Raw genomic sequence first — 24411 nt, 5'->3', positions numbered from 1 at the left:
AATTTGAGGTCTACCCAAACCGTATCCGTATTTTTGTCAGCATGTGCCTGATCTGAATTTGTCTTCTAAGGAAGAACGATAAATATAAGATTTTTGTAAAAAGATAAATGGGTGGCGGTGGTAATAGAACGTAAATATGCATTTTTTGAGTTTTTCTGTTTGCTTATATGTCTGTTTGTGCGAGCGTCACACAAAAACTACTAAACGTATTTGAATGCAATTTGGAAAATTTATAGCTGATACTCCCGATTAAAATTTTTGTTTGCAACAAAAATGCTTTGAAAAATCTAGACTGATTTCAACCATTTCTTCACCAAAAGATAGATTATAAGGAAGTAACAAAGATTAATAGTTATGTTAGTTAGTTAGTGATAAAAGCTGAATCCGACGTAGTAGGTATATATAATTACACTTTATTCTCCTCAAACCTCCAAAGTAGGCCCTATCCATTTACTGACTCGAAAAATTGCTTACACAGTGAAATCGACTATTTTGCTGCTGCTACTGCCTCAAATAAACTGTTCACAAACAAAAACGGCCGAAGTCGCGGGCAACACTTTTTTGAACAAGATTTTTTTAATAAAATAAAATATAAGTATTTTACTACAGTAATTTATTTAGAAAAATATAACAATAACGTTTTGTATTTTGCTTAAATAGAAATAAATCTTATTAACATAACGATAATCTTATCAAAATGAAATATATTTTCATATCAACAAGGCACTTCACCAAAGCTCTTAGAACTCAAACGTTTAAATAAATAATGGTACATTATAAAGTACAGTTACTAAATAAAAATACAGTTGCTTAGTAAGCGTCGTTCACAGAAAATAGAAAAGTTATCGTGATTAAAATGCGTTAACTAAATCGATCTTCATTACTTGGATGGATTTTATTAGTGTCGTATATAAAAATCTTTTTAGCCCTGTTTATCTCTTCGCTAATTAAATTACTCAAAAAATGTTGGACGTTAGGTTCAGTCTGAGGTGTATTATGCCCTTTTCCATGGGAAGTTTCATTGGATTTTGTTTTATATTTATTCATTTGATAGAGCTTTCTTATTTGCGTTCCACAACAACAAAAACTTATGGATGTCGTTTGCGAATTTTTTATAACATAATCGTAGGTAGAGACCCCCAAGATCGATATATAAACATGAAAACATAGTAAATGTAACAAAGCAAAAGATATAGCTAGACCAGAAATGCACAATATCAGTAGAAATGTTAAAAACGATATCGAACTTACACAATATTTATTGGTATCACTCACATTTGTTTCTTGTGTACAATTTACAAAGTGTTGTGCCATCGAACTAAGTTGTCGTGGATTTGTAAAGAATAAGGTAATATCTGTTACACACAGAACTGATGTTAATAGAGCTATTAATAAAGCTGAAAGGGCACATAAAATAAAGGCTGAGTAATTGCGTTGACCAACACAATTGTTCAACCACTTGCAGTGATGATCGAAGTGATCGACACATTTGTTGCATATCCCACAGTGTTTCGTCTTCCTTGTACTGGTATTTATATTACACAGATGACACCTTCCATTTTCAATAACGTGGGCGTGTATTGTCCGATCAAACTCCGGAAGAGTATTTATTTCCTGTTTCCGTATATCCGTTTCTCCCGGATCCAATAGTAGTGCAACAAGGTGCGAAATTATATGAAACACATACAAAATAACATAAACTATCAATGCCACCAGCCTTAGTTCGTTAAATTGTATCTGTATAAGCACAACAAAGTTAAATAACGCTGTTATCAAAAAGACAACCCAACTGATAACTTGCAAATAGTTTAAAGGAAGTTGCAATCCATTTAATCGTCTTCGGGTCCTCTGAGTCTGGTGCGATGTACAACATTTATGCATTTAAATTAATATTTCACAAAAGCTACGTAGTAACCTTAACTACTGACGCTGACAAACAAATTAAATTAGGTCAGATGTGGATATGCGCGCGCATCCTACGTACCGTATTAAAATAGTTATTTCAAGGGTGAAGTCAGGAGTGAAAAATGAAATATTTTTCATTCGAAAGTATTCTATCCTTTATTCCGAAGGTAGGCAGGTCTCTATGAATCTTACACAGCTCAACGTCAATGTTAACAACTAGAACGCGAAATAATTGTGATTTGAGAAAAAGGAGTTAAAAATAATTCCAACGTCAAACAAAACGAAATACTTACTTAAAAATTAAACTAATAATTTTAAATGATTCATGTATCGACGCGGAGTGCACAGGTGACCACAGCTAGCTTGGGCAAGATACAATTTTCTCGTTGGGGAAAAGATAAAAATTTATCTTCTCATACAGCTTTATCAACTCTCAGAGCACTGGCATACAAGAGAAAGTAATATCCAAATAATATATGTATAATATATGTATAATAATAAACGGGAGTAAGCCTTCTCTATTCCCGGTTCCCGTGCTTTAACACGTGCACACGGTAAGTCCTACGGCTTCATTGTTACTTTATACCACATACACTAACCTAGTTATTACACAAAACACATACCCTCGGTATTTGAATATTGATATGGATAAAATAGTTATAATATTCGTCTATGGTCATAAGTTGTTCATACAAAAGTCGTTCGTACAATTTATAATCGTCTGGGCAGGCTTCAACGTATACGTCACCGCGCTCATCGGCGGAACAATTTAAGGTCACCTGACGTCATATATGTCACCAAGCGCTTTGTCGTCAGAATCATCAAAACACGGAAAAAGGAGTGCTAGGGAAAGGCGGGGAATGACGGGGACACTAAGCTTTGAGCATAATTAAAAAACATTATTTTTATATTTTAAATATAGCTTTTTAATCACATAATATGAGGTCTTTGGTTATAAAAATAGAAAAAAAGGGTGTCTACGCCGTCTTGACAAGATACGGGTGGGTACGCTAGTGGATAAGATCGTTGCTCGATGCGTAGTGGGTTATCGTAAACACCTGCGCAACTTTCCGCTCTAACGTAAGTGGAACATTAGTGGTAGCAGCCAAACGATACCTAACCCATTCTATATTTCAATACAGCAGTCACCGCATTTTGCATATCATTTTCAACTTTCCTCTCATTTTTCTTGGTACAGTTTTTCACCATCCTAAAATAATAGATATTCCATATACAGTTACATGACAGTTGAATGGGTACAAATACATCTCTATAGTTGGTCTAGAAATAGGGTAGGCTAAAACGGTAACCTTTCTTAGGTTACCGTTTTAGTAGCACTACCCTGTCTTGCACCAGTAACTAAACAAAAAACAAAATTTATTCTAGTTATAAGCAGAATTAAAAACCATGCTCTTACCTTCTGGTTCAGTAACTATGGTCGAAAACTACACCTGCACTAAAATTATTTCGTTAAAATATTTGGACGTAGATACACGATAAGGATCCAATCCACATTAAGCTAGTTTTGAGATATTGAATTTTAAAGTTTGCATCGGAATTCTTCTATGATGCTGTGCTGTAAATTTGTTGGTTTTATTGAAATTAGAAGGAAAACTATTTGTATTTTAACTTTAAATCAAAATTACTAAGTTTAATTTCATATTTCAAATATTATTCAAGAAAATATGGGTTTGGATCCTTTTTGATAAATTATATTCTCAATAAAACCAGCATAAAATGATGTTTCGCAATAAGGAACCACATCATGAAATGTTAACTAAATATTGAAAAATAAATAAAACTACTAATACATACACATAAAAAAAAAAAAATTCATATAACCGCACACATCTTTTCTTATCAATATATAAAAAAAATGTGATAAGTACCGATAATTATTATAAAAAATGAGATTCATTGCATAATCATTATTTTAATATGCTTATTCTTCCTGACTTACATTTTCAATATGAAAATCAGGCTGACCACTGAATCCTTCGAGGTCGTCCTCTATATTTTCATCCCCCTGTAGAGACTTGTAAAAGTCTAAACAATCTTTTGGAATTAAGTGGAACATTGACCTCAGATCATCTAGTTTAGGTTGAGCAATCTTTTTGCCCATAGGCCACAAAATGGTAAAGTCCCTTTCAGAAAAATCACAAGATTTTCCTTTCATTTTCTTTTGTATATTAAGTTCACAATACTGGTCTTCATTTATTTCACTTTTCATGAAAATAATATATTTCTCCTCTTTTTTAATGAAATTACTTTTGTTTGTAACCAATTAGTTTTTTGCTTGTTTGTAAAAGTTTTTCCGTTGACTATATTTTTTTCAATATTTTGTGAGCTCAGGAAGTCCTCTTTTACCATTTTTTTACTACTCCTAATAACCTGCACGTATTCGTCGGCAGTGTAAATTTATTTTGTAAATTTATTAATTTTGGATCTCTTTTAAGATTATTTATTTTAAACTATTACCTATAAATATTGTTTCTCACTAATGATCCATGAGGATTGGATTTTTTTAGTAGATTCATAATAAATGCCTGCCATACATGTGGACTGGTACCTAGTGTTGATGACAATGTCATGTGTTCATTTTTGGATTGGATCCTTATCGTGTAACTACGTCCATTTTATCACTATTACTATTTTGTATAACTTTTTGTAATTTTAACAAAAACGTCGAATTTTCGTTGTTCTGTCTATGGGATAAAGCGCGCCTTTCTTCTCTAACGCGAATAGGGCGGCTCTCGGTGTCCGGTCAAACACACTAAATTTTGCTTCCTCTCGTGTAAGTGTTATTTCTCTCTTGTGTGTGCAATGTCATTTTGCAAAACATCTTTTAGACAGTGGACATAACGTAACCAGTAATCATTCATACGAAATATTACATGCTTGCGACAAAGGGTTGAGACTTGATTTGAGGGAACAATTAGAAATTATTAAACATAGGAATGGGAGGTTCGAATTACTAAACGAACAAATAAACTTATCAACTTCACCTCTATTGAACATATTCAGAGGCACTAATGAGGTGGGAGGGGCTTAGATAGATTAGGTGGGGGTCAGAAAGGTATAAAAGGCGACACATTTGGCGAATTTTTCACTTAACAATTATTCAACATCTCAGTCAACATCTCCTGATGGTGCTCCGGTTTCGGAGCGAAACGTGCGTAGGGTATATTGCCGAAGATCTGTTTGGTGTGGGGTATAAGGATTGTTTTTCGCGGAGTATAGCAAATTAAGCTTAATTTTGATAACCTATTTGCCTTTCCGAATCATAACTCGATTCAAAGATCTAAAATCTCCAGTAAGAGTTATAAAAAACTTAATATCCTTGAGTTTTTTATAACTCGTACTGGAGAATTTCTTCATTTTATATCACCTGCATACCCTGTGCATACCCTCTATTCACGCCACTGACTGAAGCTTTCCATACCTATTATTTGACCGTTAAATTGTTAAACGCCCTTCTTCAAAATATACGACAAACAACGTCCTTTAATTCTCTTGTATTTAGATAGAAGAGGGTATCCTCTTAAGCGGCTGGAGTTCTACTAAGTTACTTTAAATATGCGTACCGAGTAGTGACGGCCTCCTACTCTCTACTCTCTCCTCCGAGTCCTCCTACTCCTTCTCTTCCCACGGGTGTCGTACGAGGAGATTCTGGAAATATAACAGATTGGGCAGCAGCGTCCGCTGTGCTGCTACTACCTTCGGCTGCGAATTGGTATCACCAACCCGTCCGCCTTTAGTCTAGCAGTGCACTGTAGAAAGGTGAGTGGCGCCAAATGATTAGGAAATTAGACCCTGTTTAGCGCTAATAGGATAATGAGAGGGTAAGGAAATGTTTGCAGATAATAAGAAATATTTCATTTGGTCATAATTTTCTTCCTAAAATACATATATACTGATTAACATTTCAATAAATCAACACAACCAAGGTAAATAATGTACCTATGCTAAACATTGTACTTCGTTTTGATGCGCAAACTTTTTCGCCATTTCACGCCTACTATGCACAAGTATTCTATGTCCTTTGCAATCTAAGTCCTCCTCAAAACATTTATTTTTACAACATTTTTTGCAAAGCCGGTATTCACATTTACCACCCTGAAACAATATTGCACGTAATTTAAAAGTAAAGTAATATAAAAGAAAATATCTAAAAATTAAAAAATATTCAGATTTTTTTTTACAAATATTTTGAAACAATAATTGATAGAATTACCAAAGGATTAGGGCAAGTATTATTAACGCAAATTTCGCTAGTTCTGCCAGCTTGCTCAGCATCTGGTTTGACCGGCCTTCTCAATATTCGTCGGATTTTCTTCATTTTTTTTCTAGATATGACATTTCCATCTAGACCTTCGGGACTTCTTTTAGCGTCATTCTAAGAAACCATATTAATAAATAGTTAAGTCAACTATCTGCAATATTTTGAAATTTTAATAGCAGGCACGCAAAAACATTGTTGATTTACATTTTAAGAGTTAAGCTTTCTTTTGACGAAAAAATGGTTAGAATCAGTCCATTAGGCACTTTCGGAACCTATTCAGTAGGAAAAAACAAACAAACAAAAAAATCTTTCCTCTATATAATATTAGTATAGATTACAATAAAGTACCAAAGTTTCACCTATAAAATTCATAACTTGGCGTCCGCTGAGAAAACAATTGGTTATATATAAAAAAATCGTCGTCGTAATTCATTATACCATACAAAAAGTACGCGAGGGAATCACAAGAATCACAATGACAATTACCTAACTGTAATAATTTAGTCGCAATAGCTTTTCACCGGTAGAAACAAAAGGTTTTAGTATTTTAAATTGGTATTGCAGTATTAATTATATTTCAAACTATCGGTCCCTCGCGACTTCATCCGCGTATAAGTTTAAAAGATAAACATATGCTGTCGCGGAATTTTTTTTAGAACTTTTAAAGGGGATCAACTTTGTCATACATGATTTTATCGAAACTTTAACCGTTTATGCAGCGCACGCTCAAGCTCTCAAAAGGGAACAAAAAACACCGGATTTTAAAACATTCTTCATTGATGCTATGCTCTTATTCGTCTTAGCGTGATTATAGCCTACAGCCTTCCTCGAACAATGGGCAATGAAACACTGAAATAATTTTAATCATTCCGTTTAAGTAAACAAACAAACAAACTATTTAGTTTTATATATTAACCGTCGCGTTGGTGTGATAAGTGGTGGAAGGATTTTTGCATGGCGCCTTTAAAAAAAAGAGTATAAATGGCGGCCAGTCCAACCAGTTAACCAAGCCCCAAACCAAAATATTCGGACTTCTTTAATTAATAAAATAAAATAAAACTTTAGTAAACTAACTCAAAGAAGTCAATTAAACATTAATAATAAAATTAGATAAAGAAGTAAGCAAGTAGTTTAAAAAATTTAAATTTATAAATAATATTTTGTTTTTTTTTTTGGTAATGATTACAGTTGATGGATGAGAGAATTAAAGAATCGGAATTTAGTTACCTGGTTTCGAGACAAATTTTCCATTTTCTGTGTGTGTTCTTCTGGAGATATCCTAACATATGGTTGGCACAACCATGGTGGTAATATTAAATTACATCCATTTCTGGTAATGCCTTCAGTATTCTCAAAAGTTAATTGTCCTTGGTGATAAGGTAAATATGTTAGCTTTATTTTAAGGCACACTTGTCTAAAGTCATCCAAACATTGAGCTGTAGCTAACAATTGCCTTTCACAGTTATTACTTTCAAATGTAAATCTGAAACAAAATTAAATTAAAGTAAGATATGCAAAATGAATTATTGAAAACTAGCTAAACCTAGCACCAATTTATATTAAAAATATTTTGTACAAAAATGGGTTTGAATATTTTAGTGTGGATTGCGTACTGTCCAACATTTCTAGGAAAGAATCCTAAATAGCATGCAAAATACATCAATACAAATAATTACTACTGACTAACATTGTCGAAATGGACAGGTTTATAATATAATAACTTAATTTATTAATATTTAAAAAACATTAAATATGCAAATGAGCTCTGTAAAATAGTTTTATTATTGCAATTAAATCCAACACTTTAATTAACAAGAGTTAAAATTCAATTTATATAGTTACTAGAGTTCTTTCCAGCGTCTTCATCCTAGTTTTTTTTTTTTTTATTTAAAACGTATTTTAAAGTTGTGTATTCTTGTAAAAAAAAATCGGGTGTAGTTTTAAAATTAACTCATCATTTAAGCTTTGTTTACGTGTAGTCCTCACATTATTTACGCTCACTATAACTGCTTCATTTAATTTCTACCGGCGATGTTATAAAATTTGGGAACACAAAAGCTGCTATTGCGACTTAACTATGATGATTAGATATATTCGTCGCGGACTTCTAAGTAGGTACTAATGAGTAATTTAATTATGTAATACATACTTTTTAAGTATCATCAACCGTTTTCACAGTTCACGCCGAATAATGAATTTTATAGGAAAACAATTGCTACCTTGGGTTACATTACTGCAATTGTGTGTGTGAGTACAAACAAACAGAAAAAAAAATCCCCTCTATAATATTATTTTAGTAATAGTACTTTAGCGCCAATTTATATGTTTAATTGTAATAATTATTCACTGGAGACACCACCAGTATAACTTTGGTACACTGACGTAATAAGAAATGAACGGCTGGTCTCATACAAAGTTTACAAAAAAAGCGTCCGAGCTAACCTGTACATGTAAAGAAATTCTAATAATTTAAACATTTCAATTTGTATCATATATCATTACTGATTTTTTTTTCTTGCAGCAGTCTATCACCTTATGCAGCTTCGACTGGGAGGAGTTCTATAAAATCACCGTACGCAGCTTCGCCCAATTCGAGCGTACAGTCAATTTATGTCATAATTAGGAGTAATGGAGTAGCTATTATTTTAATTTTTTTTGCTTATTTATATCTCCGGTATTCTCACGGATCAAATATTCTTCAAGTCACGATCGAGCTACAATGTTTTTACATAGTAAACAACATTTAGGATCTCGAGGGAAACTAAAATAGATTGAATAGATGAACAAAATAATACTACTAAAATCGTTCAATCGCTCATACAATATAGTGACGAATATAGTGAACGTATAGTAAATCTCTCTTTTTCTACGCAGCGCAACGCGAAACAAAAGGATATGCTAATTTTTGTTTATTTTAAATAAAATACTGTGCCAAGCCAAATAATTATTAAAAATGATAAACAATCATTTACTTCCTAGAAAAAAAATACGCCATCATCTTTTCGTACTTAAGTTGAATAATATGCCTTGGCAGTATGCCACTTTGTAAGGTAATCTATTAGTTTTCGAGGTAGTTTAGAAATTCAAACCTTTTTTGCGTTTGAATACTCTTTTAGTTGGGACGTTTCTGAGTGCTGACCTTAAGTCTATTTCTTATTACGTCAGTGCTTTGGTAGCTTAATGTTTCGGAAACCTGACACTTAAGACGATTTTTATGTGATATAATACTTATATGTATTGATACTAGGCATTAATTAATATAAGTTTTATGCATGGCTACAATTTAAAGAAATCCTTTTTTTATTTATAGATATAAAAATGGCAGATGAATAAGTAAGCCTAAAAATTCATACTCCTTTTCTTGTCAATTAGGTGGTATTCACGTATATTCGGAAGCTGAATTTTTACTAACACAAAGATTAGGTTTAACAATTTGCAGGAATTTAATTTAAAGTAATACTTACATTTTGTGGAAAATCTTAAACAAATGGCCTCTTATATAAGATGATGGACACGAATATTTCTGTACAAAATCAAGATATTCCAATGCAACCTCCCAGGTGATTGCATTGATTCCTTCAAAGATAGCAGGGTTGGTAAGATTACCTTCTGCACTCATTACACCATCCACTTTGGTGTATTCTAAACACCTGTGGACATCTTCCAAGCACTGTATATTTCCATTTGCAAACACTGGAATACATGCGGCTTCTCTAAAAATAAAAGAGAATATTATAGCTTATTTTGCAGAATATTTCTTCACCTGTGTATTTTGTTTTTGCCCAATAAATGATTTGAATTTTAATCAAATATTATATATACTTATTTTAGCTTTAAATATTTAAAGGCAAATAATTATTTACTTTAACTATTTACTAAAAAAAATGGTGAGTGAATAAATACTATGATAATTTTTTTATTTATTGATTAATTAATTACTGGAAACAAACCTAATAGCTTTAATGTGCTGCCAACGTGCTATACCTGTCAGTGGTCCCTTCTGTTCCCTTGTTCTGCCATGAACTGTTAATAACTTGCATCCTGCATTTTGCAACATTAATGCATATTGTATGGATTTTTCTACACTTTCGAAAATTCGAACTTTGCATGATATAGGCACGGAAACTGATTCAGACATTGCAGTTACTAAAAGAGGTTTCAAAAATTATTGATTTTTTAACAAAATATGTAATGGTTACCTGTTGGTATGTAGTTAGGTGATAAAAATGAGGTTGTGCTTACCCATTTTTCTTAAAAGTTCCCAATCATCTTGAAGGAAAGAACCATACCTGCCACGTTTAGCAATTGATTGTGGACATCCAAGGTTTATATCAATAGCATCACAATCTTTCTCAACATATTTTGCGGCAGCAACCATTGTTTCTGGATTATTACCACAGAACTTAAAATGTAAACAACAATTTAAAGTACTGCAAAGCTAAACTGTACTTAATACAACTTTGACTGTATAAACATAAATTTATTATATTACTGCATTCGGACAGGATCACTGAACAACCAAAAAAACACCAATTCATAATATTAAAAGAGCATGAAGCAGCCAAGTTAACAACAAGAGTACAACAAGCTGTCCTGCTCGACTGTCTGTATAAGGTTGGGTGTCCATATAACGTTAAATCAAGTAACCTAAATGAAACAAATACATTTTAGTTCTACCAAGGTCCATAATAGTTAATGAACATTCTAAGGGGTGGCTCTGATTTAGTTGTGGGATGAATTTATAGGAAATATTTGTTCACAGGACCATATCCATCTAACAAAATCTATTCATATATGTTATCTATAGATGGTTAATGTTCTTTATTTACTAAAAATATAAGAATGAATTCAGTATTTTTAAATATACCTGAACAATCAATGGGCGATCTTCACTGCAAGTTGTAAAGTTTTCTTTTCGATATTTTGGGTCCTTTGTGAAAACTGTACTATGCAACATTGGCGTATAGCAAAGTGTAGCCCCATGTTTCCTACTTAATAACCTCCAAGCCAGCTCACTGGCATCGACCATAGGTGCAACTACATATTTAGGTCGGCCTATCAAGTCATACCATTCACTATTCATTTTAATACATACAATTTTAGTCTTTGTGTTAAAATCCAAAAAGTGAAGTAAAGCTCGCTTCTCGCTCGATCACTACCGTACTATGTTATATGGTTTAGTGAGTCACTTTAATAAGGTATAGATAATTTGGGACTTATGTATGGACTATTTATCTGACATTTAAGACACGAATTAAATATAAATTATTCAATTCAATTCAATTCTTGTTTATGGCTTTTGTCTGTGCCAACTGGGCACAAGGTACTTCGCCAATGTCTTGTAGATGAAGAAGGCACGAAGGAGATTGATCGGTGAAAATATAAATTATAAATAATTAAATAAAATGACAGTTCTTAAAAAAAAAAAAAATCTTATTCTTTGCCATAAGAAAAAAGCCAATGGTATCTAACCGTACAGCTATGTCATCGAGGTTCTATAACTTTTTTTTTTTTTTTATCTCTTTATTCTTCCTTTTCAGGACAGGCAAAGAAGTTTATTCAACAAGTATTTGTTTTATATTAATTTGTGATCATAATAAACAATGATTCATCTGAATATATCGATGAAAGCTGAAAAATATGCGAATTTTAAAAACAAGATTTTAAGGCGTTTCTTGTTTGCTCCACAAACATCACATTGATATTTCTGGGACACAAAAACAAGCCACGGAGATAAGGACAAAAAAATTTAATTATTAGAATCTATATCTTTCTATGCTTTACTTTATTAACTTCCCCTGTCTAAGTAGCCGTAACGGCAAGTAATACCAATACCTCCTTTATGTGGGTAGGTCCTATATCTGTGTTCGTTTTTTAGGAGCATGGCGTTATACGTGCCCATTGGCACACCTAAAAGCAAAAAAAGCAAAAAAAAAAAGAACAAGAAGAAGTTATACATATTTCACCAATACCACATTAAAGGAGAATACACTCACGCTGCTCAGAAAACCTCAAAGGAGCGTTACCTACGAACTGGTTGGAAAAACAGCACCTAAACCAGTAGGTAACCTATTTGATAAACATTGAATTCGTGGTACGGTGTATAGCTTTGCCTTTTCCAAACGGGGAAGAATACCGAAAAAATAAGTAAATAATTTGACACAATATAAGGGTCTGTGTTGCCTAGTCATTAATCTGTGGTGCTGCCTCCCCTTGGCCACAGCACAGACCTGAGACCAGTACTCAAAGAGTATATGTGTATATAGGGAATGTATGTCTATATGCCAGTAAATAAATATCTCAGACCGGTAAAGTGCACAGTAAAGTTTTGAATTTTAATTTGTGATGTAAATTTGAAGACAAAATGATGATGATTTAATTAGAAACTATTAAGAAACTACATTTTAGCAATAATAATTATAAATTTCTATTACGACAGGACCACTATTAGAGTAATATCCTGATTCGGCTAAGGTACAGCTAACCTACTGTTTGTTCTTAAAATATAATCGACTGCATTTGAACCTAAACAATTATTAAGAAGTAAAAATGGCAGATGATAATATAATGGTAAGTGTTGTATGAGATCTTTAACGGAATAATTTATTAACCTTAAATTGTTGACCATAAATGCATTTTTTTATTTTAGAGTAAATTTTACACATGCCTCAATTTGTCGTTACATGAAAGAATTAAAGAATTGACCAAAATCATAGATCAATCAGGTTCACACAAGGATCTCCAAGCGTTATTCCCACAACTGATAAATAATATCTTCGCACCATCGCTTCAAAATGGATGGGGTATACGACATGTTACATTTGAGCGGAACAGACATGAGTTTAACCTGTTACTAGGTTTCCTGGAACCCCATGGCCCAATGTTTCGCTTGTGCTACAAGCTACTGTTGGATCCTCAGTTAAAATATTATCTACCATTAAATATTTTACCAGTAAGTGATTTTTAGATAAATACTAACAACTACCTGTCTATTCTGAGAATGCTGTTACCTCTTGCCTTGTTTCCCTGTGCCGCAACTAAAGTCAGGCCCATATATAGAGAGCAGCATTGCTGCGGTACTTGTAGTGGTACCTATGGAGTAATTTAATTTAACAGCATTTTTGAATAACATTATACATATAATTGTGCAAGAAGATGTTTAGAAGTGATATCACTTCTAATCAGCTTAATGGTGTCTGGTATTATTTAAATTCATTAAATAAATCCAGGCACCATGGAATTTTCTGAAATAATACAGGTTTTTATTCTGCTTAAATAATCTAGTACTGCGGCAACTCCCAATTCATTGTCAACACATCTATAGAGAGATTTGATATCATATTATAATTACTATATTATTTCATTTAGAACTAAGAATATTATTTTTTTTGTTAATATTTTTTGTATTTTTATTACTATTGTCATGTCATCTGATTTTACATCACATATATTTATTATTATTGCACTGCATTCTAAGATGGTAGCTGGTGGTATTAGGCATGTGGCAATTATATTGAACCCATAACCCCTATTTGGTTTCTAAACCTGTCCATAGAGTAGAAACCAGTTATGGTCAAAGCCTCCCGACAGACCAGATCACAGAAAATTCCAAAATAGCCCCTGCTGGTTGACCTGATTGGCTGATTAATTATTAAATTAAATTCCAAACAATGTGATTGAACAAATGATGGAAATGATATTGGAAATGAGCAATCTGCTGAGATTATTGCTGGCTCTTCTCAGTGGAATCTGCCTTCTGAACCGGTGGCTCTAACTACTCTAACTACTACTAACAGACTGACTTGACATTTCAAAAGGACTTTTAAACTAGGCCTACATGAAATAAATGAATTTTGAATTTGAATTAGATTGGATTGTGCCTAGAACCTCCCACTTATAAGACCACGGCTCTGGGATGTATGTTTTTTCCATTTCTTATTGCATTTTTTTTTATGGTGAGATTAATTTGTATGTGTTTCTGTGTGTAAACTATATTATCTTTGTGTTTTCTTTACTATTTCTGCTTTTGTTTCAGTTACAATTGCAAATGACACTTGAAAGAGGTAGATGTCCACAGTTCTATGCTGATTTAATAACTATGGATTCTCAGGCATTGAATGTTGTAGCTTTAGCCCTAAGTATCCTTTTGTAATGATGATGGTGTGTTCAGTGCAAATAAGTCCCTTGAATTTGTGGGTGACCAACTTTTTCCTCTCGGGTCTTAATTCTCAATCATTATCACTACAAACCTGTAGCATGCCCAGGGGCTTTGACCAGGATTAGCATAAAATGGAAAGATCCATGAAGGAGAACTTCCTATAATATCCTCTAAGAATTGTAGCAGGCAGTGACTTCTGTGCAGGTCATTACTAACAACTAACAATTATTAATAATTCTCAGTTTGACATGAAAGTATTATGTGTTTGTATTTAGGTATGGTAATGAACTCATAACCTAAATCTGCCAACCTACGTTTGATATGATCCCTCTGTGAGTGAGGGGATATAAATAGACTTATTATAGTTTTTATACACTATGAACAATAAGAGGCAGCATCAAAACAATTCGCACTCCAAAAATAGTTGTAGTGTTCTTTTTTACAGCAAGTGCATTTATTAAATATAGTTTTTGTATGTTCTTTGTAAACACATTTGAAATCCTTCTTTAAGTCAAATATAATTTTCCTAAAAACAAATACAGATCCATTTGATTACTATATTTTCTACTTTGCATTATATCTGGTAAATAATAATCAAAGCAAAGATTGGGACAACTGGAATAGTGTATATTTTGCACTGGCCTGTGATTATCTTATGCATTTCCTGCCATGTGATCCCAATGTTCCTGTTTCACCAAACATATCTTATTACACAGGAAAAGTTTCTATGATTGCTCCGCTACAAACAGCACACAGGTTGGCATTTGTTTTATATTTTATATTTTAAATTTTCTGGTGAGGAACTTTGGACCCTTGAGGAGGATTGTAATTTGCTTCATGTGTCTCATGGTAGCATCATGATTGTAGCTCAATGCTAAGATTCTTTCTTTCACTTGAATTATATATATATATATATACTAGCCGTTTCCCGCCCGCTTCGCTGAGCGAATTGAAAAAGGAAATAAATTACATTTTATGTTTCATTTTTATTTATTTTTTTCATATTTTTATTATTCTCCTTTTTTTTATTTTTGTATGAACATAAATAGGCCCCGCGGATAGAACTGTAAGCATCGATATTGTTTAGACTTACTCAAATTCCAAATTCCATCGATTTAGCCTGTATCTTTCATCCAGGTGATTTTTCTCACTAATATTCATTGTAACTTTCAATGTGCAATCATTATAACAATTCCGTGCCTTTCTTCCAAAAATTAATAATAATTGACATGAAGAAAAAAATTTGAAATGAGCATTGAAAGTTTAAGTTAAAGTCATTGCAAGTCTCATATGTGAAGTTGAAATCTGTCTAGGTTCAAGTGCGACGAATTTTCTGTTAACTAAAATTTTCTCCGTGACATCAATTTTTTATAGAAAATTAATTGTGCATGTTTTTTATGAATTCTATTGGAATAAGTAACTAAATTTCTTTTCCACATCTCATGTGCTTGGAAAATGCATTCATTTTAATCTGTTACATTTCCGCGATCCCGCAATAAAAGAATTCGTCGGTTATGTAGTCTGCAAAAGTAAAATGAATGTAAAATTCTTAGTCCGTTGATTGGATAGCTTTTGAAACCTCTCAATGACTTTTTCTCCGCTGCCAAAAAGACGATTGTTGTAAGGAAATACACGAATATCCCTACATACACGAAGATCCCCACCAAATTTGGAGTCTGTAGAAGTAACAGGTTAGAAATAAAAATTTTAGATTTTAACACCCACCCCCGCAATTCCTGTCGGAAGTAGACTTTATTGAAATCCATTTTGAGATGTTCTTTATGTGAATAATAAAAGATTCCTACCATATTTAGAATTTTTAGAAGCTATATTTCGAAATTGAAATTTTTTATTGTTAACACCCACCCGAGGAACCTTATTGGAGGTGATTCATTGTAAAATCCGCTCGAAGATCATTTTTATATTACATATAGAACACTCTCACTAAATTTGGAGTCTATAGGAGCTATCGCTTGGAAATTGAAAATTTACATTGTTAACGCCCCCGCAATCTTCTTTGGGGTGGGATATCGTAAAATTTGTTCATAAATCATTTTTACATCACTTATAGAAAATTCCTACAAAATTTGGAGCTTGTAAGAGCTTTAGCTGGAAAATTAAAAATATTAATTGTTAATACCCACCCCCGCAACCCCCTGTGGGGTGAGCTATCGTAAAATTCGTCCATAGCCTATTTCTACACCTATTACAGAAGATTCCTACCAAATTTGAAGTCTATAGGTGCTATAGTTTAAAAACGGGAATTGTTCATTGTTAACGCCCCCGCAATCCCCTTTGGGGAATGAATTTCTTAAAATCTATTCATAGCTGACCTCTACATAGCAAAAGTAATATTCCTACCAAGTTTCACGTTTCTAAGTCTTATGGTTCCCGAGATTTCGTGGTGAGTGACTATATAGATGGGAATTCTTCGATTATCATCGAAATTTTTTACCTTTTTATCGGGCTTTTTTAAAATTTTCTTACATACAAAACTTTCTCCTGACAATTCTGAAGATAAAAAAAAAACCCAATTGGTTCAGCCGTTCTCCACTACCGTGAGTAGATTCTTAGCTGAATGTAAAAAACCATAATCCGTTTAATACACTCTGTTGAAATCCATGAAAACAAAAGAATCAAGAGAAAATGTTTGTTTTTATTAGCGGGATAAATGTTCATAAAAGTAAAACAGCAATAAAAAAATGAAGGAATGTTGGAATTCAAAAAATAGATAGCCTTAAACCATCTAGGAAAAATTTCGCATCGAATGGTGGTAGTTTCATGTCGATACGATCAGTGGTTTAGGCGTGATTGAGCCTCAAACGAAGACCATTTTCATTATATATATATAGATAAGAAGATATATTGGCAGCAATTGTGTTGGTTTAAAAATTATTATGAAACTGTTTTTAAGAATGCAGCATATTTCTATGCAAAATAATGTTAAGATCGGTTTGCTGTCGAGCCGTACAATATATTATATTATAGAAGTATGTTTGCTACGTTTCCTGGTTGGTATTCCGTAATGCAACAATGCTAGTTATCATTGTAGAAAATTTCATCAAGATTGGAACTAACATATATAAAAACAGCTTTGCATTTGCATTATTAGAATTGATTTGGATGGAGAAAAATTACTTTTTTTTGTTTTAGGCCTTTATCTTCACCATCATTACTAGTAATATCGGACTTATCAGGCATAAGTAATCAACGAGCTTCCTCTCAAACTCAATCCAGGAATGAGATTTGGAGATCAGAAACAGTTTTACAAATATTTATTGACACTTGGATGAGTGTAGAATCCTTTAACAATACTAATCTTGAGGTATGTCATTACATAATAAACCCTAATGATCCCAATTACATGTTCAATTTTTGTCCTACAAATCAAATGAGCATAAGCGATAATAATATGCCATTAGAGATTTTCAACCCCTTCTATCAATTTGCAATATTTTATTTAAGACACATTGTTAGACTTAGCGCAATCAGAAATATAGAATTTGCAAATGATTTGAGTGTAAATAATAAATCATTGCAAATTTAATTAAAGCTTTATCTTTTTTTTAGATTTATCAAAGGAATTATTCAGCTGTAACATCAAGCCAAGAACGAGTGAGAATTGTACGGGTCTTAGTTAAACACATTCATTCTTTTTCTGCAAAGTATAATACTGACCCAACTGCATCATCTGCCCTTAGAAAATATGCTAGGCAAATCATGTGCTCGCGAGCTTATCACTATGTAAAACATTTAGTTACAACTTGGCCATTGGATGCTTCATTCAGGCTTGTATTGGAATTGTGGCTCAGTCTTATTCAACCATGGAGATATACAGATAACACAATAAATCAGTACAGGTAATATAGTTTCTTTGCAGAGTTTTCCACTTTTACTATCTTTAAAAAAGAAAATCGACGCTTCTTAACATATAATATATATAAAAATAGTATATCAATATTTTTGATTTTGTTATTCAGACTGGGGAAAAAATTGCGATTAGCGTCTTAAGTTTTCAATGAATAAAAAAAAAATTTTCTCAAATTCTCATCTTTCGGAAGTATCTTTGAGTGGAGTTAGGTTTTGCAAATAATTTTAATGTCCAATTTTTTGATTGCCGCATACACATGAATATTGATTACATTTTTTTTTCTCAGGTTCCCAGGAGCACAAAGAAACCCCGAAGAAGGCAATGCAAACATGCTGGACGAAAGCTTTACACAATTTCTAGCAGAGAATTTTCCAACATACACATGTATTTTTCAATTAGTTATACCTCGATTTATGAGGTTAGATATCTCAGTGTACAGAAATGCTGTCATGCTGTTTAGGCTGGGAAAGGTAAATCTAATAATTTACCATTGTTTTTTTTACGTTTTAAACACTTTTCTGACTGACTGACAGAGTAAATTGCTTAACACAGACACATACTTTACAGGAGAATTCTCACAGACCAAGGGAAGAAAACCCAGGCCAAACATAGGAGGAAAGATATTTGTATCAGTTTTTCTATACAGTACTACCATATAAATATACTGCTTTGTCTTTTTCTTCGGACGAAGTAAATACCCATCCAGTTAGCCAGTTAAATATAACTACTACTTGTTGCCATAGGTGGTCTAGATCTTTTTTTGAAAATCAAAACAGTTTGCATTGAAAGGTGAATAGTAGAACTCTCAGTTGACCAGAATACCTTTCTATTTTGGGTTCATTTAGTTCAACTTATTGTAAGTTGAACTAAATGAATACAACTTTTTAAATAATTCGCTGAAGTAAAACAAGCCAAAATATTTATATGTACTGATATTCAATATAAAAAATATATATTTTACACTGAATAATACTGCAGTGCAGTATTATTCAGTGTAAAATATGCAATAAATAATAAAGCAAGAACAGATCTGACAGAATTTTCTTCCCTGTTGTGTCTGAAATATAATATTAATATATTTTAAAACGTTGCAGGTGTTCGCCCAACCACATTTGGTTCCCATGTTGTTGAATCTTGAGAGAGCGATCACTGATAATGTTTCCGGAAGCCCTGACAACAGCCATAACAATTCTAACTTAGATCAAAGGTATCCCACTTCATATAAGTCCGCGTTTATAGCAGTTTTTTATTAATCCCCGGGGATTTTTTGTAATGAGTACTTTAACGTACATTTTCCCAAGGATTTCTTGTAATGTAAAGTACTTTAATCATTAGGATATTCAACATGTTCACAAACGTGTTAATTGTTTATCAAGCTCCTAAGAATATGAGCGATAACTTATTCGATTTGAAATGCTGTCTAGAAAGCCGTGCCGTGTGCCGTGTCGAAAGTATATATTAGCTCATAAAAAATTGCAATTATTATTAACAAATTAAGAAAAAAACAAGGATAGCATTTTGTTCTTTGTTAAAACTCAAAAATTATGAGTTTTTTCAAGAAAGATCCTTAAAGGGTAGGAAATTACCAGTAAATAGATTTTTTATTTCGCCTCCCAATACGATATCGCGTAGAAACCAATAAGTTGTATGAGTTTAATATAACTGCCATAACCCTAACTAGTTAGCCCGCTTCCTTTATAGACTGCATCATTATTTACCACAATTTGAGATAATAAAAAAAGAATGAGGAATAAACCAATATCGGAATTTTAATGTTTTAGTTACACATATAACGGCGTTGCTCTAAACAAATGGGTATCGATAGCGAAACAAGCCATATCAGAATTGAACATGACAGCTACATTTGAGTATGATCCTGTCTGGAGTGAAAACAAGAGAGAGTTCATAATGGAATTTGTGAAACGGATCCTCGCTTCCAAGCATGCGGCTGATAAAAATATAGAAGAATGCACCGCTAAACTAAATCAGCAAAGTCAAGGTTAGTGCTTTAAATAAATATGCTTAATAATAATAATAACTGTCCGAAATTAATAAACAATCGAAACCTTTTTCTACTCTTTGCTGTTGATAAGGATAGCACAAAAAAATTCAATCTTCCATCTTAAGATTTTGGATTGACTAATTATTTAGAACATCTGTTACTAATTTACCCTTTTACAAAAGGTACATTTACAATATAAATTTATAAAAAAAAAAAATGGGCGGGGATGCGGTCATTTACCCCATCCACACATTTTGTCGTGCTAGATGAGCTCATAGACTCTTATATTTATTATGTTTGATGGTCATACATTTTATTCCAAGCAAAAATATTTTCTTAGCCAAACTGGTGGTATAGTCACAACATTCAAAAGAGCCTATGATATTTGTGTTTAATTTGCCTCCTCCTGCTGACCTGATTTAGACGCAACATTACTGAAAAGCACTAGCCTCCCCCTTCATCATCATCATCATCATCATATGAACCCGTTACCGTCCAAGCCATTTCTGGCCAAGTACCGATTGGTGGACCAACCTGGTCCAGCAGTGGATGTCCATTGATTGACATTAATGATAACAAAGGGTAAAAGATACATTTCGTTGAGTCATTGTATATATTTAATGGATAAATACAAAAACTACTTAACAGATTTTAAGAATTATTTATTTTATACTAGCTGTTGCCCGCGACTTCGTCTGCGTTTGTTTTTGTTTTTCGAAAGACATGTGGCATTCGATTTCGGTGTAATTCTACGTGCTTTATGTATTTAGGATAGCTAAGCCTTAAATGACTTAGAATGGTTGGCTGCCGTCCGCTGAGCAGTTGTGTCCTCTATCTCCAATCACATACATCAGATCTACACGAAATTTGGAAAAAATTAAACAGACATTATAACCTCTAAAATACAAAAGTAATTATTTAAATCGGTTATCATTTGAAGGCGTTATGGTGTAAAATCGTCAAACTCCTTCTACCCCACTCGCAAAAGAACTGAGCTTAATTTTGGGATAAAAAGCATCCATTATTAATTCTAATACCTTCAGAAATATGTGTACAAAGTTTCATAATGATCGGTTTAGTAGTTTTTGCGCGAAAGCGTAACAAACAAACTTAGTAGGGATTAAGCTACATTTTCAGCAAGTAACAAGCAAAATTTTATTTCAGTAATAATAAGTTTCTACCTGATATAGTATTTGTAAAGCAAGCCAGAAGAAAAAGGGCTAACAATATTTTTTTTACCTTACAGGATTATGGAATGCTACTAAACTGTGGTTAATGATGGGAAACACGATGGAAGACTCAGTGTTATTAGAGGAATATAAAAAAATTCCCATCTATTTGACCAGTTGCGTCAATTATTTTATTACTATTTTTGGGGTATGTAATGGTTTATGATACAAACCATGAGATCATACTAGATCTGGTTAAAAGTTTTAGGTGGTAAAGGATTCGCAGTGTCAGCTTGGAATAGGTGTTATCCACTCCTTGACTCAGAGAACACGTTAATCCTTCAGTTCCGGTGTATAATTAAATGTCCAGTATAACAGAATTCGGATTCTTGAACCCACCAACCCAGATTGGACTCTGTGGTTGCGGGTTATGCAATAAAACCATCTCCTTAAAGAGTACTGTAAACATATTATTATGAAATTGGTTAAATCATTCTTATTTTTATGAAATTATCAGAGTAAAAAAAATATACCATTTAAATATATTTGTATACAGCATAAACTTACATTGTTTGTATATTAGTATTTCAGGTTTCTAAAAAAATCTATTCTTGCTAGAGAGATCTTCTATTTACCTCATCTGTAATATTTACTTGGACCTCTTAATATTTAAACTTAATGCATTTCAAACTTCAGCAGTGAGAGAGAGTGGTCTTGAAACTAGAATTTTTGTCAGTATAAGAGACCTTTCTCTTTATTATATAGTATAAGTGGTTGATGAGTGAGTTATAAATGATTCTAACATGTAGTAATTTTATCTACTTAAAGAGCTGTGTTACGGACGGACGGCCAAACAAAGTGAGCCTATTTGGGTTCAATTTTACCCCAGTATACAACTCAAAAAAGTAATAAAGCTAAACATTTTAAAAGAAAAAATAAATTGTTTCAGTTAAATGGAAATATGCTGCTACCTCTTGAGGCTGAAATTTTGGAAGATTCTGTTGAACATTCATCGTTTGCGAATTCACATAACTTTACTCTATCTATCGCACAGAAAGTAAGTACTTCGAATTTTTGTCATTATATTGCATAGAGTGCCACTGATTCAGAATCATGTAAACTGATGTTAATTTTTACTGAACTTTTGAATAGGGTACGTATGTTACGTAAACTATAAATAAAATATTTGTTTTTTCAGCTGCGTAATAAACCGACTGGAATTCAGTACATGGGTGACCCAGAACTCATGCCCATAATGTCATATGAGAATACAATTTTAGTTAGAATACTATATCAAATATCTACAAGACTAAATGAGTTGGTGAGTATTTAATATAAATAAATACTTCCTATATGCTGATAATATTAACATGCGAGTTTGTGAAGATGTTTGAATTTGTTTGTATACTCTTTGACACACAATCTTATGGACGGATTGTAAAAATTTAGTTGCGTGACTTTCATTCAAAGGTTTCGTCCTAAATGCACATTTAGTAACACAGGTAGTTAACGTTCCTACTCGCAACTGAATGGGCACCATTTGTTCCATAGTACTATTAACTTGCAATTCACTCGACCTCGCTTCTTAGTGACTCCAGGGTACAAAATAGAAGTTAAAAAAACGGAATTGCCTAAATCTACCAGATTAGGTTATATATATCATCATAATCATCATCATCCAATTACCGGCCAATAAAGGGCACGAGTTTCCTGTCAGAATGAGAAGGGTTTAGGCCGTAATCCACCACGCCGGCCAAGTGCGGATTGGTAGACTTAACACACCTTTGAGAACATTATGGAGAAATCTGTCATGCATGCATTCCATCACCGTTAAAACAAGTTTTATTTAATTGTATTTGTTTTATTAAATATCACTAAAGAAAGTGACATTTAATTGAAAAGTTACGAGTTGACAGGGATGGAACTCGGTCCCCACGAAACGGAAGCCGAAGTTTTACCCACTAGGCTCTCAGCTTACATGAACATACAAACCAAAATGTAGTCAATTGGACAATGGACAGCTGGTCGGCTTAAATTTTACGTTACTTGACCTGTTTAACTTAGGTAAACTGGTTAAGCAATGCGAAACCTCATTACTTAAACTAATAAATAAATAAAAATAACTAAGTTAAGATAAATATTGAAGTTTTACAATTGTTTTAATTTTAGTATGGTGAAGAATTTTCAAGACTATGGACAAGAAACGATTTTTGGGGTTTCGTGGCGCGAGAAGTATTACAAAAACCAACAACCATTCAACTCTATGTAAAAGACTCAAGCTACCAACAAAGCGTAGTTAACGAAGAACTACCCGCGCGATTGTCTCTCCGAAGTCTGGGGTCATACGTGTTTGTTATTTGGATTAGTCTTGGCTATATCATCTTTAGAATGTTCTCCCATAGTGGAATATTTTATCTCTTTTTCCTCATAACTGTGTGGTCTTTAATTGTTTTATCGAAAGTATCATTGAAAAGATTAAAAATCATGAATGATTGATTTAACATAAACTATAAATATTAATAACTATTGATTTAACATAAATGTCATATTTTAAATCATGATTTCATTCGTTTTATTTTACTCCTGTCGTGAAATGAACCAACTGTAAGTAATTTTAAGTAACAGTGGAATTATTAGACTGATTGTCTAACTTTATCTTTAGCACTCACTGGTGGGGTCTTAAAAAAATACAATATTTATGGCTTTATTGGTCGAACTCTTATTATCACGTGTCAGTGGATTACATAACATTTTTTTGGCCTGTCTTCGTAATTGGACTCAAAACATCGTGATCTTTAGTCCCTTAAGACTAAAGAGGCAGAAATAATGAAGATATTATTTTGTTCTTATTTCTAGCAAAATTATAGTATTTTAGCAAACTTCCCAAATTCAAATTTAAGTAGATGAAAGGGCATGGTAACCAGGTAGTCTGCAATCTTAGCCCGTCTGAGCTAAGCAGAAGCTAACTTTCTTGCGGCTAAAAAGTGGAACACTACTTTTACTTATTTGAAGGAAAATTAAATT

At 32.8% G+C, this 24411-nt stretch overlaps 3 protein-coding genes across 6 annotated transcripts; 1 reads left to right on the top strand and 2 right to left on the bottom strand.

Moving 5' to 3' along the window:
- Positions 1–644: 644 nt before the first annotated feature.
- LOC120624365 (palmitoyltransferase ZDHHC1) lies at positions 645–3540 on the bottom strand. Its single transcript, XM_039890856.1, has 2 exons — positions 3323–3540; positions 645–3115 (listed from the first exon to the last, which is right to left on the bottom strand). Exon 2 carries the CDS (start codon positions 1879–1881, stop codon positions 862–864), a length of 1020 nt encoding a protein of 339 aa, XP_039746790.1. The 5' UTR covers positions 1882–3115; positions 3323–3540; the 3' UTR covers positions 645–861.
- Positions 3541–5162: 1622 nt separating this feature from the next.
- Positions 5163–11504, bottom strand: LOC120624364 (tRNA-dihydrouridine(16/17) synthase [NAD(P)(+)]-like). Its single transcript, XM_039890855.1, has 8 exons — positions 11055–11504; positions 10430–10589; positions 10138–10333; positions 9652–9900; positions 7415–7670; positions 6140–6301; positions 5866–6021; positions 5163–5574 (listed from the first exon to the last, which is right to left on the bottom strand). Exons 1-7 carry the CDS (start codon positions 11268–11270, stop codon positions 5866–5868), a joined length of 1395 nt encoding a protein of 464 aa, XP_039746789.1. The 5' UTR covers positions 11271–11504; the 3' UTR covers positions 5163–5574.
- A 573-nt stretch (positions 11505–12077) lies between these two features.
- Positions 12078–23948, top strand: LOC120624613 (sphingomyelin phosphodiesterase 4). 4 transcript variants are annotated; one of them, XM_039891258.1, is made up of 14 exons: positions 12078–12247; positions 12627–12757; positions 12837–13139; positions 14223–14325; positions 14888–15101; positions 17499–17670; positions 17916–18205; positions 18503–18686; positions 19311–19423; positions 19998–20215; positions 21465–21595; positions 22337–22444; positions 22586–22708; positions 23557–23948. In XM_039891258.1, the coding sequence occupies exons 2-14, from the start codon at positions 12737–12739 to the stop codon at positions 23881–23883; spliced, it is 2307 nt and encodes a 768-aa protein (XP_039747192.1). In that variant the 5' UTR covers positions 12078–12247; positions 12627–12736; the 3' UTR covers positions 23884–23948. The 4 variants fall into 4 exon arrangements, with proteins under 4 accessions (XP_039747192.1, XP_039747194.1, XP_039747193.1 ...); XM_039891260.1 differs by having other exon boundaries at positions 12078–12251; XM_039891259.1 differs by lacking the exon at positions 12078–12247 and adding an exon at positions 12416–12495.
- Positions 23949–24411: the final 463 nt, after the last annotated feature.

The sequence above is a fragment of the Pararge aegeria genome, chromosome 6, assembly GCF_905163445.1.
Source record: "Pararge aegeria chromosome 6, ilParAegt1.1, whole genome shotgun sequence".
Lineage (NCBI taxonomy): Eukaryota > Metazoa > Arthropoda > Insecta > Lepidoptera > Nymphalidae > Pararge > Pararge aegeria.
This window is presented reverse-complemented; position numbering and strand designations above follow the sequence as displayed.